At 37.2% G+C, this 19,917-nt stretch overlaps 1 protein-coding gene across 1 annotated transcript in view; it reads right to left on the reverse strand.

The window, feature by feature from the left end:
- Nucleotides 1–19,917, reverse strand: part of LOC126095157 (lysosomal alpha-mannosidase-like) — a 229,223-nt gene that overhangs the window by 30,654 nt on the left and 178,652 nt on the right. The window contains exon 16 of the mRNA XM_049909883.1: nucleotides 4,956–5,105. Within this exon, the coding sequence (XP_049765840.1) occupies nucleotides 4,956–5,105 (150 nt within the window). The remainder of the gene's footprint in view (nucleotides 1–4,955; nucleotides 5,106–19,917) is intronic.

Genomic DNA, 19,917 nt, shown 5'->3' on the forward strand with positions numbered 1-19,917 from the left:
TGGTTTTCTTTTGTGTGTATCAACCAACTTAGTATAAAGAGGGCTGCAACTGTTAGTATTTTTAGATTTTTGAAATATGGTCTACAAGACTCATTATTTCTGTCTCCATGGATGCATCTGACTGCCTTCTTTTGCCAAACAAAGTGGCATATGTTAAATGGGTGTGGAAAAAGGAATAGTATGCATTGAGTAATAACTTACCACTAACACATGACCTTAGTTTACCTAACAAATATGTCACACGTGCTAACTTAGTACAAATATAATCGTTATGACTCTTCCATGTTAATTTTGAGTCAAGATAGAGCCCAAGTAGTTTAGCTGAGACACAATCAATCTTATCACTCTTAACACACAAGCTAAAAAGAATATTTACAGTTATATCATGATTTATATGCAAGTCATTGAGTTGGAACCACTTAATGGCTGCTCTGAGATGAGCCTCACTTTCCTCATTTAATTTTCCTAAATCTTTCCCTGCTGTAACAAAAGTTGTGTCATCTGCATAGAGTGCGGATTTACATAACATGGTGCTGGGCAAGTCATTTACATATATTATAAAAAGTAAAGGTCCAAACACAGAGCCTTGTGGTACACCCTGCATGATATCCAAGACATTTGACCTCATATTGTTAAAATGCACAATTTATTTTCTGTCACTCATGTAGGATCTGATCAGAGATAGTTCTGAGCCTCTAATACCTTAGTAGTGCAGTTTTTCTAGTAGTATCCTGTGACTGACAGAGTCAAATGCCTTGCTGAGGTCCACAAGAGTGGCATTAACCGATAATTCTGATTTGAATGACGGCAGTATATATGAAACAACATCTTCAACTGCTTTTGCCATTGACAGGCCAGACCTGAAGCCATACTGAGAGTCACTGAGAATAAAATTCACAGACAGATGCTGACTGATTTTGAGCTGTATGCAGTATTCCACTACTTTTTATATGATGGGTACAAGGGAGATTGGACGGTAATTATTAGGACAAGACTTGTCACCTTTCTTGTGCAGTGGAGTAACAACTGCCATTTTTAAGGATGAAGTGAAACAGCCACTGACAAACATCCGGTTCATAAGAGAACAGAGTGGATGTGCTATTACATCTGCTATTTTTTTTAATTACAAAATTAGAGAGACCATAAATGTCTTCTGATTTTGAGTAACTTAATTTTGCTATTGCAGTTTTAATATCTGTTACTTTTACTTCTTTCCATTTAAACACAGGAACCATATCCTCAAAATTTTGTAGAAATGAATTTATATTATTTGAGGTATGGTTGTTGTCACATTTATGGATATGTTCATTTGCAGCACTGTTATTCATACTGGCAGCATTAATGAAGAAGGTGTTGAAATCATCCGGTCTGATACAAGCATCATGAGTTATTTTTGTTAACATCCTTATTTCTACCCAGATGAGACTTGATAACAGTCCAGGCTGCTTTGTATTTATTTTGGGACTTATTAATATAATCATCATTTGCCTTGCACTTGCTTAACCTAATTTCTGCCTTGTATTTGTTCCTCAAAATTATGTAGTTTGCTTTTTTGGCTTCACTATTTTTTGATTTGTCATAGGAAATCGTTAACAGGGTTCTGAGCCTGTGTAGGTCAGGTGTGAACCAGTTATGCACTGATGTGAGACCATGTTTCCTCAAAGTTCCCTTATTTTTTCTCATTACTTTAGGGCAACAAGTTTTAAATGTATCTGACAATGCACTAATGAATAATGTAAATGCTTTTTCAATATGATTACTTTCCAGCAGAATGTCATCTTTATTTGTGTTCTGTAGGTATCAATGTTCTCTTCATTCAAAAGCCTAATGTACTTAACTTTCTGGCAGATTTCTCATTCCTAATGTACTTAATTTTATTGGAGACAGATGCTGGCTCTTTTTTTTATCAATTTTAACAAAATGCCTTTATGGTCTAATAAAAAATGACTATTGAATAGCCCTAGTTCATACCGATTTGTCTCAACATTTGTGATTACATTATCAAGGCAGGCAGACTGTCTTTTTGGGTTTTCATTAATGCAGTGCAGGTCATGTGATCTTAGCATATTCAGAAGATTAAGTTCTTTAGGTGTGTTCTGCCGTATATCAACATTTATGTCACCAAAAATTAAAATCCTATATTTAGGTCACTTATCGAGGTATAGTACCAGTTTCTGTAAGGCCTGTGCAAATACTTCAACATCATTATCAGGTGTGCGGTATACAGACACAATTATGAGTTTTAACATGTGCAGTAACATTGCTGCAATTTCCAGTACATTTTCTGTACAGTAATCATTAATGCTAAGGGTGCTGTAATCCAAGACTACTGACATATATAGAGGCTCCCCCATAGTTGGGTGTTGGTCTACAATAACCTGTTAGTAAATCAAAGCTTGGGGGTACATATAACTGCAGTTGGTCTTCACTTAACCAGTGTTCATTGATACATAATATAATATTCTTGTTCACCCCTAACAAAAAACTCAGGTCATCAGTTTTGTTTCTTAATGACCTGATATTTATATGTACAAATAATAATGAGTCATCCTCACAAAGTCATAGGTCTGGATTCCTCTGTAGCAGTATATCAGTTTGTTCACTTTGCTTGTATGTTCTTCTGTCACTTGTTGATTGTGTTCTTACATCTCTGGCTAGTTTCTTGATCGTGTTGGATCCAGATGATGATGAGATGATTTCCCTGGTGCCATCCATAAAAAATCACTGCTCCTCTGTGGAACTTTCCTCACTCTAGAAGATGCGTGTACAGTAGCTTGTTTGTTTTCACTCATGTCTTGCGTACTTCCTTTTCTCACTTTTACAGCTTGATTGCTTACACTCAATGGCTGCACACTTACATTTAAATCATCTGCTCTTTGAATGTTCTTATTCACTGACTGAAAACCTCCTTTTAACTGGCCCATTTGACCTGGAGATGACAACATGACATTTATATGTGTAGATGATGTGCTGACAGTTCCTGGATACTTTCTTCTTTGCTGGGAAGTGGACCGGATAATGGTTTCACTTCTGTTTATATGTGTAGTTGGTGCACTGACAGTTTCTGGTGACTTTCTTCTCTGCTGTGAAGTGGACTGGATAACAGTGTCGCTTCTGTTTATCATATGAACACCCTGTCCCAAAACTGGTGTCATCATATGACTGCAGTTTACTGAGGAGGTAGCTACCTTTGTCAATGTTGCCCTCCATGTGCACCTAGCAGAAGTAGTGATAGTTTTGCATACTTCCTGTTTTCCTTCTGCGTTGAGATGCATCCCATGTTTTGTGTAGTCTTCTCTATGTAGAAGTTGGTTCAAGTCGATTACAGTGATGTTTGTACATGGAGATGCCAGGTCCATTATAATACAGTTAAGATTGTACACCATATAGTTGTTTTCTGGCTTATCATATCTGTATGGGATTGTACACAGTAGCAGCCTAGTATGACGCATTCTTGAAATTAATCTTTGTACACTCATTTTAAAAACTGCTGTGCTTCTGTTACTGTCATTAAAACCTGCAATAATTACCACTAAGTCGTCCAAAGTGAAGGCTTCACCCCTGGAGAGTTCGACTGCTTCCCTGACAACATTTCCAAAGCATGCATTTGGTTTTACTACTGCTGACGTGCTGTAATTGAAAGATGCATTTAAGAGTGATGCACACCCACGCCCATGACTATCAGATAACAGCAGTATATTGTTTTTATGCTTGATCTGAATCGTTTGACTACCAGTAACTGTTTTCATGCAGTTGAAGGACGTTCCACTCCGTTCTGTTGTGCCTTTTTTTGCAGCAGTATTGTTTTTTGGCAGAATATTGACACTAACGGTTGCTGGTTTCAAATTGTGCACTCTAGGACTATTAGTTACTGTATTTTGTTTTGAATTAGAAAGAAGAGTGCGAGTGTTACGTATTCCAGGTTCACTTTGTAGGTATTTTTCCAGTAATGCATCATATTGATGTTTGAGAAGTTGAAACTCTTCGAATATGATCGAGATAACTTCGTCTTTACTGTTAAATGTTTGACCTTTTCCTTGTTTACAGCATCTTTGACATAGCCAGATTTTTTGCTTTTCGCTAACATTCGTACAGCTGTAATGATAAACAGTCCTGCATTTAATGCATGAAACACCTTTAAACACACGTATATTGCAATAGCAGTAATTAATTTCTATCAGTTCCTTAGTTGCACATGTTCGATCTTGTAACGAAATGGAAGCTGAGCACATGGCTTCATTAACAGAGTTTACTGCATTTATGCTTCTTTTTTCCGCAACATTAGCGATTATATAATACAGGCAAGATTCAAGGTCGCTTCAGGATGTTCATTTACCACATGTGCATATATGTTATTATCATAATTAGTTAGGAAGTTATTGTTTCCTTAATTTTTAGTTAATATTCTTCTGTAATAATGTGTATAAATGAAAAGTTTAGATTGAATGTTCGATAGTAGAGAATTAGGAATAGTCAGTCTGGATCCATGCCCGAAGGGAAGGGTAGCTCAATAGCAACACACAAATGTGTAGTTATCAAGTGAAGTAGACCAAGATAGTGGTAGAATTAGTAAGTAGTTATAAAGGAAAAATCTCTGTTGCTAGCTAATATTTACAACTAGCTTTAAATTTCCTAAATAGCAGAGTCTCATCTAATAATTAGAAATAATTAAAATTAAATTATCAGAGACTACAACTGATTCAGGGTTATAAGACAGCAATAGAGAAAAGGACCATTAAATGGTTGCATGTTAAGAATAGCAAATGGCTGAGGGATTGGAAATATGGGACTAGCATTCATGCCTTAAATTGCCTTCCACTTGTGACAACAGTGGAGAAGCAAACAGAAACAACTACATTTGCTAAACAAACAAATACATTTACTTTTGCACATGTTTTACAGAAGGATATTCATATGTATTGAAAATACTGACTCTGTACTCTGTAGATACATACCTCCAAATTTACTACAGTGGCATTTGAAAGGATAGGATCTTCATTATTTTCAAGTATATGTTCTAGCCGCAATAGTACTGTATTATTTTTCCATGGTTCCAAAGTTAAAATGTGAACGTTTTCTGGTACATTTTGGAAGACTCCTGAGAACTGGAATGGAACATCTCAAATGAGCCATAACTAAATATGTGCCAATTTTATATATAATTTAAAATCAAGTCTCACACATTGTTTATATATCACTATTATTATTATTATTATTATTATTATCATGCCTCGGACACAACATTACAAAATTACACACTGTAGTTACACATGAGGAAAAACATAATAAATTAATGTAATGTATTGAGTTGATAATAGAACCAAAGAACCTACAGTCTGAATAGCTGTTTTATAAGCTTAGAGGATCATACACAGCACAGGATTCACACAGAGCTTCCAACAGTTAAATGCTGTGGACGTTGTTGGACCTCATGAATATCATCAAATACAATTTTTGTAAAGTATGGTAGCTAGGGATCAATACAAGAATGTCAAAGGGAAATGCGATGCCAACCACAACTTGCCATGTAAAGAGGAACTTTGTGAATGTGATGAACTTTGTCTGTTGGAAGTAAGTACTTATAAAGCAAAAATCTCTGTTGCCAGGTAATATTTACAACTGGCTTTAAATTTCCTACATAGCAGAGTCTCATGTAATAATTAGATATAATTTAAATTAAATTATCAGAGACTACAACTGATTCAGGGTTATAAGACACTCATTCAAGGTTTTTCTTCACAGAGGTCACTGACATGTAGCCAAACCAACAATGTCTACAGCATTTAACTGTTCTTTTTCTCAATTTCTGCTACTATTCCTTTTCTGACTTTTGGGGCCTCTTTTCCCAGAAAAGTAATACATGATACTGATTGAAGCAGATCATAGGTATCCTGTTACAAGGCATTCTAAACATTCACTTGTAATGATATTTAATGATTCAAAAAACTACAGACAGTATGCAAATAGTCAGTAATTCAAGAAAAGGGTCTCATATACAAACAATATTATGAAAAGGATAGATTTCTACTTATTGTAGAGATGACATGTTGAGCTGCAAACAGGCACAACAAAAAGACTGTTATGCACTTGAGCTTTCAGCAAAAGCATTTTTCAGAAAGGAAAAAATGCACACACAGACACACACACACACACACACACACACACACACACACACACACACACACACACACACACGAAATCACACCAGCAAACCAGCACACACACACAAATGACTGCTATCTCTGCCCACATATTCTTTTAATAGGTATATTGAATACTATTCCTCCTTCCTCCTCTTTCCTCCTCCCTCCTCTTTGTCCCCCCTCTTCCTCCCTCTGTCCACCACATCCTCCCACTTCATCCTATCAATCCCCTCCTTCCCACTCTGTCTATCTCTTCATCTCCTCGTCCCCCTCTCTTTGTCCATTTCCTCCACCCCTCTTTCTAACCAACCTCCCTCTGACCATTTCCTCCACCCCCTCTCCCTTTTCAACTCTGCCTCCCCCTCTTCCCTTTCCAGCTGCTCACTATCTCTCAACACCTCCCACCTGCTTCAAGCATCTCCCCCTCATCCTCCCTCTCTCTCTCCATTTTATCCTCCACCCCCTCTCTGTCCATTTTATCCTCCCCTCACTCTCTCTGTCCCCTCCTCTATCCATTTCAACCGGTCCCCACCCATTCTCATCAGCCATGTAGCCCCTGCAGTACAATTCATCAAAGCAGATTGATACTACTCCCATAACACACCTGTCATGCAGGACAGGCTAGACATCAGTGACTTAAAAGTCATTTATTTGCCCATGACGTAGAGGTCACCATGCAAAACAAGTCAGTAAAGCGGGCCAATACTACTTCAACAAATCACACCTGTCATGCAGGGCTGCTACATGTCAGGGGCTGGCATTTGATTTGGAAGACCGATACTGTTCCCACACAACATCCCCATAGTGGAGGACAGCCTATACACTAGGGGCTGGAAAAACACTTTTTTGCCTGTATCTCCCCTTCTACTGGAGCTATGAGGTTGTATACCCAATGTGCTGATAATCATGAGAACTGCTGTTTCTGTGCCAAATTGGTTGAAATCAGTCCAGGGGTTTGGGAGGAGCTCCTGGACATACACACATACACTTTGTTTCTTTGTGTCTGTATATGTGCGGATGGATATGTGTGTGTGTGTGTGTGTGTGTGCGAGTGTATACCTGTCGCTTTTCCCCCCTAAGGTAAGTCTTTCAGCTCCCGGGATTGGAATGACTCCTTACCCTCTCCCTAAAAACCCACATCCTTTCGTCTTTCCCTCTCCTTCCATCTCTCCTGATGAAGCAACCATGGGTTACGAAATCTTGATATTTGTGTGTGTGTTTGTGTATTTTTTATTGTGCCTATCTACCAGCGCTTTCCCGTTAGCAAGTCACAGCATTTTTTAATACATACACTTTGTTTTGTATACATAATGAAGAATTACTAACAGATTGCTTCGTATACATATATTAGGAGTAAAGCCACTGTTAGGAAAAAGCCACTGATATTCCTCTTGAACATTCCAACTACAGTATTTATCTAATACTATTTACTAAGCATTTATATAAGTTTACTCTTTTCAAAAATAGCTGATCCAACTCAGAGAAAAAGCAGTGGTCATAAGAGTTAAAACTTCAATGCTATCAGTATTGTAAAATGCTTCAGTCTATTGTTCAGAAAGCAAAAGCACATGAAATATGACCACAAAATACAGCAATACAAGAATAAAGCTAAAATACTTGAGAATACCACCAAAAAATAAACAATCAAGAATTGTGATGCAAATTAAGTAGAGTTACCAGAAAGTTCTTTCAGAAATGATTCAAACAAAATGAAATAATTGACATTTAGATTAAATGCTTACTCTACTGCAGTGGTACCGAATTATAAACAAACAAATATACAGAGTGATTATAATTAAAGTTAAACTTTCAAAACGCTGTAGAAATAACACCACTGGTCAGAATGATGTCAAATTGCGATGGAATATTATCCGGAAGGGAGAAAACATGTGGCAAATGAAAAAAAAAATAGTGTGAAAATTGATCAATAGATTGCACAGTATGTGTCAGAATATGCAGAAAACGGCGGGTACACGTTCTCCATGACTGTCTCAATGCAGGATCACGCTCTTCTAGTAAAGCTGCATTACAAGAATGATGACTGTGTACACGTCACTCTGCAGAGGTTCCGGACACTGAAGGGTTTGAAAAATGGCATCGGTTTGATGATTGCCGTGGGTCTGGAGAAAATTATTTGTAAATTTGAAAAGACGGGTCCTTTTGGTGTGCAACATGCTATTGGGAGGATACAAATTGATTCAATGTCAGTGGAAGCAGTGGTCACAGCAATGCAGGAGGAGACGAGTGGTGGTGTGCAAACGTGTAGTGTACAGAGAATTGCCCGAACATTGGACATACCCGCGAGCACAGTGTGTAAAATCCTATGAAACATCCCTCTTTACTATCCATTCAAAGTTACCCGTGTTCTCAAGTTGCTTCCTGTTGACATGCCAGCAAGAGAGACTTTTGCTTTAGAATTACGTGCTTGCATGGAAATGGGCGATGATTGGCCGTGGAAGATTTTTCAGTCAGATGAAGCCCTCTTCCATGTGACAGGATAAGTCAATACACAGAATTGTTGAATATGGGCAACAGAAAAGTCACACGCAAATCAATCAGTACCACTTCATCTTCAAAAGGCCTGTGTGTGGTGTGGGCTTACGGCATCATTTATCATAGGACCATATTTTTTCAAAGAGACAGGTGCTTCTGGTCTTGTTACCTGTACCGTCACTGCCAAGTGCTATGAGTGTCTTTTGTGAAACCACATCACCTCTCCAACAGTGTGGATGTGTGGATGGGATCATTTTTATGAGAGATGGTGCACCTCTGCACACTGCAAATCTGGTTAAGCAGCTGCTGAAGCACCATTTTGGAAATGCTACAACTAGCAGTGGCCATTTACCTACAGCATGGCCATCCCGATCACCTGACCTTAATCCATGCGACTTCTGGCTGTGGGGCCATCTGAAAGATGATGTGTTCAGTGTTCTGTTTGCAGACTTAGCGGCATTGAAGGCATGCATTGCACAACACATTCTGAATTCCCATTAGTTTTTAATCACACCCCATATTAGGTCACAAAATTTTAGTTTTAATACTCTGGTACTGTAAATTACTATGTACTGATTAACTTCATGTATTGTAAAAGATGATTTGTTTAAAATCACTGTGTATAGTGTAACACTGTGTATTGCAAAAGATTATGTATTGTAAATCATTGTGTGTTATGTAACATTATCTATATTATATGTATTTACTGTATAAACCATTATATGTATGTATCTTCTAGACTGTGGACTTAATGATGTGTCCTATGTTACAATTACATATCTATATAAAAGCTAATTTATAGGACCAATAAAATCATAGTGACAGTAAGTAATGTTCTCAGAGCTGTTAACATTGCAGCAGGAGCATATGTCTCATTTTAGTGAAAACTTTTCCTGTGAGAACAACCACGAGTAACTAACTTAGCTTTATAACTACTAATCTACATCTACCTCTACATCGATACTATGAAAGCCACTGTATAGTGTGAGGCAGTGTGTACCCTGTACCACTACTAGTCTTTTCCTTTTCTGTATCATTTGCAAATAGAGCGAGGGAAAAACGACTATCTATATGCCTCCATATGAGCCCTATTTCTCAAATCTTATGTTCATGGTCCTTACATGCAATGGACATTGGCAGCAGTAGAACTATTTGATGGTCAGCTTAAAATGCCGGTTCCCTAAATTTTCTCAGTAGTGTTTCTCTAAAAGAATGTTGTCTTCCCTACAGGGATTCCCATTTGAGTTACCAAAACATCTCCATAACACTTAAAGTGTTGCTCAAACCTACCAGTAACAAATCTAGATGCCCGCCCTTGAATTGCTTCGTTGTCTTCCTTCAATCTGACCTGTACAAATCCCAAATTCTCAAGCAGTAATCAAGAATAAGTCCCACCTGTGTCCTGTATGTGGCCCCCTGTACAGGTGAACCGCTATTTCCTATCATTCTCCCAATTGTATTGTATTGTATTTGTATTTATTTATTTATCCTGTGGATCACATATTGTACAAAGTACACATGATATAAGGACAAGTCATTTTTCTTAACAAATATCATTTAAAAAAATGTACACAAAATTGTTCATTGATGAATATAGTAACTTCACATACAGAGAATACAAACAATTTACATAGGGAACTAAGAAACATGTAGGCAATGTAGTGCTACTTTAAATTTACACAAATAATCACTGAGATTACCGAATAGTGAAAAATGTCAACTGGAAACACAACAGAAGGACAATGTCATTTAAAAACTACATTAAACATGAAATTAACATTGAGATTTCACAGACAATTAAGTTTTAATACTGATAGAATGTGTACTTGTACATTCAAAAAGCGAGTTGAAAAATTTTGCGAAGTGAAACTGAAACATAGTTGTGTGTAGTAGAAATTAGGTTATTATTTTGCCTACAGAATGTTTTCTCTAATCACAGTATTTTACAAAGGAACTTTATAATTTTTCATTTCCAGGAATTCTTGTACTGAGTAGAAACAGTGCTTTGTCAGAAATGCCTTTAGTTTATTTTTAAATATTGGATCTGGAGCAGTTTTTATTTGTTCTGGAATTTTATTGTGTAATACAACACCCAGAGGAGTTATATATTTTTGGTATGATGATGTCCTTGAAAAAATTTGATGGATATTAGATTGCCCTCTGGTATAATGAGTGTGTATATCATTGTTTTGGATTAATTTGCCTGTTCTTGAGAGGTATTCCCTGGTGAATAGGATTGTTTCTTGAATGAATAGGGATGGGATGCTTAGAACATTAAGTTTTATAAATTGACATTTACAGGATTCCAGCTTTTTGAGGCCACAGATTATCCTCAGTGCTCTTTTTTGTAGTTTAAATATATTTGTGCTGTGAGTTGAATTTTCCCAAAAGATGATTCCATAGCGGAGCAATGAGTGGAACTGCGCATGGTATGCTTGCATTAGTGTGGATTTACTTGTAGTAGATTTTAGTATTCTTAGTCCATAGCACAATGATGAGAGTTTCTTTGATAAGTTGTTTATATGTGTGTCCCATTTTAAATTTTGTTGGACCCATAGACCCAAAAATTTTGTTGCATTTACATTTTCAATTTTATCATTATTTAACTTTACTTGGATAGTTTTTTGACTGGATGTGGGAATTAGATGGAACTTATACATACAGTTTTCCCACTATTACCAATTAGGCCATTTTTGTTAAACCACTCAGAAAGTTTTTTCATAGAGTTATCAGATATTGTCTGAAGGGTTTCAGGGATAGATCCAGTCAACACTACGCTTGTATCATCAGCAAACAGGATAGTTTTTTGTGGGCTCATACGTTCAACAAGATCATCTATGTAAATGAGGAAAAGTAATGGCCCTAGAACAGAACCCTGGGGAACACCATATCTTATTGTTCTTTCCTCCGAGAGGAAAACTGTGTTATTTATTTTATTCTGTACATTAATATCGTATTGAAGTGATACCTTCTGTCTGCGGTTTTGTAGGTAAGAGCATAGCCAGTTGTGAGCCACACCTCTTATTCCTCTTCTTTCCAATTTAGCAAGCAGTATTTTATGATCTAGTACGTCAAAGGCTTTAGAGAGATCTAAGAAGATACCTGCAGCTATATTATGTTGGTCAATTGATTTCAGTATGTGGTCCAACAGTTCAAAAATTGCTGTCTGGGTGGATAAAGATTTACTAAAACCATGTTGTTGAATGCTGATTGGTGCGTGGTTTTTTATGAAATTTATAAGCCTGTCATAAAAAAGTTTTTCCAGGATTTTTGAAAAGATGCTTAATATGGATAATGGTCTATAATTGGATACTACATCAGTGGAACCTTTCTTTAGTAATGGTGAGACTTTAGCTATTTTGAGAGCATCTGGAAAAATGCCAGTTTTTAATGATTGGTTGTAGATGGTTGATAATGGCTTTACTATATGGGGAGCACATACCTTTAATATGAGGTCAGGTACTTCATCATAGCCACTAGAGAGTTTATTGCGTAACAATTTTATTATGTTCATAATTTCATCAGGGTTTGTTTCATAAACAAACATTGTAGCATTAGTGCTGTTTGACGTATTGGTGGAATTGAAGAACGATACCTTGCAGTTTGCCTGAATGAGATCTTCTGCTAGTGAGGTGAAATATTCATTGAACTTGTTTACAACTATGTATGGATCTGTGACCTTAGAGTCATTAAGTGTTAGAGAAATGTTTTCCTTTTTAGGTGTTGAACTACAAGTTTCTTTTTTAATAACTTTCCACATAGCTTTCATTTTGTTTGAAGAGTTTCTTATGAAATTGTCATTCCATAAAAGTTTTGCCTGTCTAATCACTCTAAGATAAGTTTTTTTGTAGGCTTTACAATAGTCAGAAAATTCTTCAGTGACTATGTATTTTTTGGAGCAATATTGGAGAAATCTGTTTCTCTCACTAGAAATTTTGATTCCTTTTGTTACCCACGACTTTCTATTTTGATTGCTCTAAGTTTTTGTTTCAAGAGAAAATGCTGTATTAAAGTAATAAAGGAAGATGTTATGGAAGCTTAAGAACATATTATCAACAGTTGTTTGCATGTAAACACTGTCCCAATTTTCCTTAGCTAATAGGAAGTTAAAAATCCTAATATTGCTATCTGAAAAGTTTCTTCTTTGAAATACTTTTTTGGGGCTGATTTTACTATTTTCCATGTCAACGCTCAGTAGCTGAGCATCATGGTCACTGTATCCCATGCTCAGTACTTCGCCAGTGAATTTGTAACATGTAGATGATTTGATCAATTATGATGATTTGATCAATTATTGAATCAGTATGCTCTGTTGATCTTGTTGGAGAGTGTATTGTGGGGATCATATTAAAGGATTTGGTCATGTTTAACAAATCAAGTTTAGCATTACTGTTTTTTGATAAAGCAATGTTAAAATCGCCACGAAGTATTATTCTCATATTTAATGAGCTGGCACTATTCAGCAGAACTTCTAATTTGGTCATAAAATTTGGAATATTTCTACTTGGTGCTCTGTATACATTTATAATTATATAGTTTAGTTCAGGCAGCTTAACCATAGAAAGCTCAAATTCATTATCTTCAGATTGACACAAAGTTGACCATTCAGCTACTTGTTCCATTTCATATCACTTTGAAATGTTATGCCTAGATATTTAAATGACCCAACTGTGTCAAGCACAACACTATAACCAAAGATTACAGGTTTGTTCTTCCTACTCATCCCCATGTTGCGTACATCATCACATTTCAGTTTAAAAACCCACTTAGTGTCAGCACCTTCTTGTTTTTAGTTCATTCACATAGTGTCCACATCACGTGTTTATTTATTGTTCACATCTCTTCTACTATAGCGTGAAGCCATTCTTCTTTGAATGCTCTGCTGAAGATGTACCTGAAAGTGTCTGCAGTGTGCAATGTCTCAATGTGCAATTCTGCATGTAGTGCAAATATAGCACCATCTTCCATCAATGCTGGTCATTTTATTTTTCTTACACTTGTGCAGATTTCATGAGATTTCATATCTTCAGCATCATTATCACTTGATATGGAGTCATTTCTGCTGTCATTGACATTTTCTTCATCAATGTTAACTCCATCATTTATATATTCTGGCAATCACTTTTCCAGAAAGTCATAAACATTTTACACAACCAAACACTTTCAGCTTCTGCAACTATGGTATTGCACCATGCCACATAGTAGCAGGAACCATCATTTTTAATGCAAACGTTGGTGTTCTGTTGATTAAGTAAACTGAAGTCTGTACTGTTTCTGACCAAAAAAATTTTAGTGTTTCTACTGTTGGAACCACATGATTACCCCAATGGTAGTGGAAGAAATGGATGAGCAAAATTCAGGATGAGGCACTGCTTCCTTTGTGTGGACATGGATTGAGAGTGTTGGTGCAGACTGGAAGCAAGCAGTGGGTAAGGTAACCTTGACTGAATCAGTCTTTTATTCAGGTTTGTACAGAGGTACAGTCTCCATTGGAAGGGCAGCCATTAACCACAGGACGATATGATGAGTTGCCACCATCAGCACATATGTCAGGACAGCGGCTTGCGTATGCAGCATCATCCGGTGACATCAGCGGGACAGAGTAACTGGCAGAGACTGCACACCACAGCTGACGGGTGGCAGCCCTGCCAAGGCTGCTGGCCTGCTTTGAGCCATGGAATACAGCACAGGGAAGGTCAACACACTGTAGTCCCCAACATGGTTGATGCCAAAGGTATCGTCCTGCCCTGAGCAGGGATGAGAGACAGCGAATTCCGTGAGGAACTGAGTGCAGCAACAGGGTAGCCAGGCAGCAACCTGTTTGGATTCAAACACACATCTCACCAGGGAGATAGGTGCACTCAGGAGGTGACTCCATGCCAGGAAGATCACAGAAAATCAGTATATAATCTTATGCTCAAGCAGATGCTTGCAGCTTTTGGAGCATAAATGTACAATAGGTGACAGGCTGCATCTCCGTGTACAACAAATGGTCTTCATCTTGAAGTTAGAGGCTGGCTCTGGCAGCATAGCTCAGTGTCATGCTTTTACACTACTACCCATTAAAATTGCTACACCGAGAAGAAATGCAGATGATAAAAGGGTATTCATTGGGCAAATATATTATACTAGAACTGACATGTGATTACATTACACCCAATTTGGGTGCATAGATCCTGAGAAATCAGTACCCACAACAACCACCTCTGGACATAATAATGGCCTTGATATGCCTGGGCATTGAGTCAAACAGAGCTTGGATGACGTGTACAGGTACAGCTGCCCATGCAGCTTCAACACGATACCACAGTTCATCAAGAGTAGTGACTGGTGTATTGTGATGAGCCAGTTGCTCAGCCACCATTGGCCAGATGTTTTCAATTAGTGAGAGATCTGAGGAATGTGCTGGCCAGGGCAGCAGTCAAACATTTTCTGTATCTGGAAAGGCCCATACAGGACCTGCAAAACGTGGTCATCGATTATCCTGTTGAAATGTAGGGTTCCACAGGGATCAAACGAAGGGTAGAGCCACAGGTCATAACACATCTGAAATGTAACGTCCACTGTTCAAAGTGCCATCAATGTGAACAAGAGGTGACCGAGATGTGTAACCAATGGCACCCCATACCATCACGCTGGATGATACGTCAGTAAGGCGATGACGAATACATGCTTCTAATGTGTGTTCACCGTGATGTCACCAAACACGGATGCGACCAAACAGAACCTGGATTCATCCGAAAAAATGACATTTCGCCATTTGTGTACCCAGGTTCATCGCTGAGTACACCATCACAGGTGTTCCTGTCTGTGATGCAGTATCGAGGGTAACCGCAGCCACGGTCTCCGAGCTGATAGTCCAAGCTGCTGCAAACATCATTGAATGGTTTGTGCAGATGGTTGTTGTCTTTCAAACGTCCCAATTTGTTGACTCAGGGATCAAGATGTGGCTGCATGATCCGTTACAGTCATGCGGATAAGATGCCTGTCATCTCGACTGCTAGTGGTACGAGGCCATTGGGATCCAGCACAGCATTCTGTATTACCCTTCTGAACCCACCGATTCCATATTCTGCTAACAGTCATTGGATCTTGACCAACATGAGCAGCAATGTCTCAATATGATAAACCACAATCGCGATAGGCTACAATCTGCCCTTTATCAAAGTCAGAAACGTGATGGTACACATTTCTCCTCCTTACACGAGGCATCACAACAATGTTTCACCAGGCAACGCTGGTCAACTGCTGTTTGTGTATGAGAAATCTGTTGGAAACTTTCCTCAAGTCAGCTCGTTGTAGGTGTTGTCACCGGCACCAACCTTGTATGAATTCTCTGAAAAGCTAATCATTTGCATATCACAGCATCTTCTTCCTGTCAGTTAAATTTCACGTCTGTAGCACGTCATCTTCATGGTGTAGCAATTTTAATGGCCAGTAGTGTATCTTGGTACTTCCTGAGGAGTCCTGAGTCCGATTAAGAACTTGTGTGAACCATGTCAGTTAGTGTTTTCCTTCCACCAATATTTTAGTGTGGAAATCAAAACAAGTTAGGACACCGATTAAGAACTTGAGTGAACCATGTCAGTTAGTGTTTTCCTTCCACCAATATTTTAGTGTGGAAATCAAAACAAGTTAGGACACTCACTCACCACCACTTCACTTGCCCCATTTTTTTCATCTAGTCAGCTGTTATGTCAACTCTGTCACAGCTGAGAGATGTCTGAACTTCACTTTTCAGAAGTGCTGAAAGGTGTATTTTGCATTGTTGGCACACTGAATAAGAACTCTTTCACTCAATTTTGTTGAGGTGTATCTCATCATTAGTTCATACTGGAATCCCTTCTGTTTAAAGAAGCTTTCATGTTGTTTGACAAGTATTCACTGCCAACTGCTAATCCTCAAATTGAAAAGCATAGTATCCATAGCTTCATACTGTTTATCATATTCCAGTACTTCTGATTTATTATTTGACAAATATTCACTGCCATTATAGTGGAAGCTGCTAATCCCCAAATTTAAAAGCATATTAGCTATAGTTTCATACAGTTTGACATATTCCCGTACTTCTGATTTATTATTGCATCAGACATAAGTCTGTGAGGTGGGTGTAGTCATCTACAAATGGAGTGGTGTACCTTCTATGTCATAAGACATTGGAGTAACAGGAACCATGACATCACTGTGTACTAACTCCTGTGGATGTTTTGCTCTTGTTCTCTTCTGTTTGTGTGGAAGTCTTGTTTGCCTGCTTCCCATACAGATAGTGCACAATTCTACTGTCTTTGTATCTCCAATGTTCATTCCTCCCATAGATTTCAGAAGCACTTTTAGATTTTAGATTGGTACAGGGGAGACCCGAGGAATACTGACAACATCGTTTTGTCAACTGAGTGGCACTGTATTCATTGGGAGATAGTGCTGCAGTATAGTGGATGATGTCAGAAGTAGGGTGCAGATACAATGAGTCCTTGTAAAAGACAGTCCCATTGAGGCACTAAAAATTAATTTTTATTGATTTTTTTTTTTAGTTTTGGCTTATGCTTAAATTAAGGTAAGTATTTCAATATTATTTTAACAGTGATAACTATAATGTAAGCAGACAGTATGTTTTCCTGTGAGTCTTTCAGCATGAGTTTTGTAACATTTTGGCGATTAGCAATGACATTAAAGTATGGTCTCCACCACAATATCCAAGAGGGGTAATATCAACAGGCAAACATGGGGAAATGTCAACAGAAGGCCGATACTTTCCCATGCTGTAAATTTCAGAAAAAAGGTGTTTATGTTTAAATAAGGTGTCATATCTAATTTCAGATGGCAAGGACAAGAAAAAAATATCACAGAGGACTAAAGGGACTGACGAAATGTGAGAAAGGCATTAAGTTTAGTGAAGTCAGGTAGGTCACTGACCGGTACATCAAAAGAGCTGAGCATCACTGACCTGCACATCAAAAGAGCTGAGCATACAAAAAATTACCCTTTATGGTTGATTAAAATCAAATTTTCACAGGAAATCCCACTTGGCAAGAAGATCTGTTCTTACTCCTGCACAAGAACAAGAATTGTCAACCATGTGACTAAAATGGCACAATTATCCTGTAGCATCTTCTTAGGTGAGATACAGTGAATTGCCTATGGCCTTTCCCAGAAACTGGGCCTCAAGCACAGTTTCAATAAAATTACCACAATATATGAAGAAGACTGAGTTTCTGGTTTTTAAAAAAGAAATCTTAAAAATAAGCTTAACAAAACCATTAAACAAGTATCAATTGAGCCCTATGTTTCAATAAAACTGAAGTTGATTTATTTTTTGCAAAGTTGAACACCAATTAAAAAAACATTATCTAGCTATTTTGATATGTATTAAGTTAGTAAAATGTGTAAAATGTGTTCCAGTTTTTGCAGCATTAATGACTACCTGTCTTCCAAGCTTTTACACTTTATGTACGTCTTTTATGATGTTCACAGAATATTCACTCAAACCAGAGTCCAAATACCAGGAAACTGATTCATTAAATGCATCAGCCAAAAAAACAAAACATATCCAACCTTACAGAAACCTCTTGAGAATCACAATTTACTGAATTTGCAAAGCCTCTGTTTCTTTTATTACAGTCAGATTACTAGTGTCCAAATTCACCACAGTTGTAATGTTTAGAATTAAACTGTTTTGATCCACCTGAACTGTGCCTGTCACCTTCAACAAAATTCAAGAATTTTTTTTCCATTTAGTTTTCCCATGACTGAAACCATTTCTGCACGTATTGTGCCCCTGGTTATCCCCACATTTCTTCTTAGAGTTGTCATGTTTACTTTTAAGATCCATGAGCCTATTTTCATGAAGCATAACTTTAGATTTTCTGTAGAGAATGTCTCAAATGCAGTTACAATGTTATCATATTCTTGTGGCATTGTTAACAAAAAATGACACACACAATCAGTTTCGTTGACTGTTACACCTGACAGAGATCACATACCAACTCGTAAAATTATAAGAAATTCTCATTGTACTTTTGGCTGGATTAAACTTCAATTTCATAGCTGTAACTGACTAGTAATTCTTCTTTCAAATGTGTACCACAAGTTTTTCGACATTCAGAACGTACTGCTGCAGTACTTAACATATTCCAGTTGGCTGCCTGTAATGTGTTCTATTATTTTTGAATGACACTGTTTATCATGTTTTGTGAGATTTTTGAACATTTCTCAGTTTGTTCCTTTCCATGTCACTATCCAGAAACTTCCCATGTTCTCTGTATTCTTCTGCAGGGAGCCCCAACAAAGTAATTCATTTGGCATACCTTACATTTGAAATTTCCAGTTCCCAAAATTGTTCCCATTGCAAAATGAAACTCAGCTTGCTCAGTCATTATATTTGAAACTTCCAACTATCGACTTTCCATCTTTGGTTCCTTGGGACAATCACTGAACAAAATACTATTGGAAATAATGTCACTGGACAATTTCTGCAGCCTTGACAATCTTTGTCACTATTCCATTGGGCCAAACGAGAGGATATTTGTGCAGTTCCCATTCCTCATGCACTTGTTATTGTTGAACAGGCTGAATTTAAAACTGGAAGTGTATGTGCTCTTTTCAGGAAAAAAGTTACTGTTATGAATTAAATCTACAGTATGCAGTTCTATTTAGAAAATAAATGAACTTGAGCATTTTTTAAAGCAATGCTGGTGATCAAATATAAATTATCCAGGACCCTTGAAATTTCAATGTTCTCTTTTAAGTTCTCAAGAAAAAAATTAAAACTTCTTATTTGTTACAAAAACAAGAGATAACAAAGGAACAAAAGAGCCATTAACTTATAATCTCAATTCATAGCTTGTACTTTGAGGTTTATACTGCAAAAATTTTAGGGATTATTCTTTTGCTTTAATTTCATTTTAGATGTGATCATGAATTATGTTTCTTTGACAAATAAAATACAAAAATGGAAGTATACATTTTTTCATATCTTGATTGTCTTTGGTGTTACTTAAAGGTAAGAGATTCTTCTTCTACAGTCCTTACGCCACAGGGTATGTAACTTCCAAATTTCCCGCACTTTGATTTTAAATAAAAGAATGGTAATTCATTTTGTAAATATTAGCAAGTGTTGTTTTGTGCCATCAGAATGTGAAAAAATACATGACTTTCAAAGTCTGAAGTACCACAAAATTGAAATGGAAAAAGTTAATATTCTAAAATTTGATATTTTTATTTATCTCTATAGAGAGATGAAACAGGGTAAGTTTCATCCATATCTGAGATAGTGAGTGAGATA

This window comes from Schistocerca cancellata, chromosome 1 (assembly GCF_023864275.1).
Source record: "Schistocerca cancellata isolate TAMUIC-IGC-003103 chromosome 1, iqSchCanc2.1, whole genome shotgun sequence".
Classification (NCBI taxonomy): Eukaryota; Metazoa; Arthropoda; class Insecta; order Orthoptera; family Acrididae; genus Schistocerca; species Schistocerca cancellata.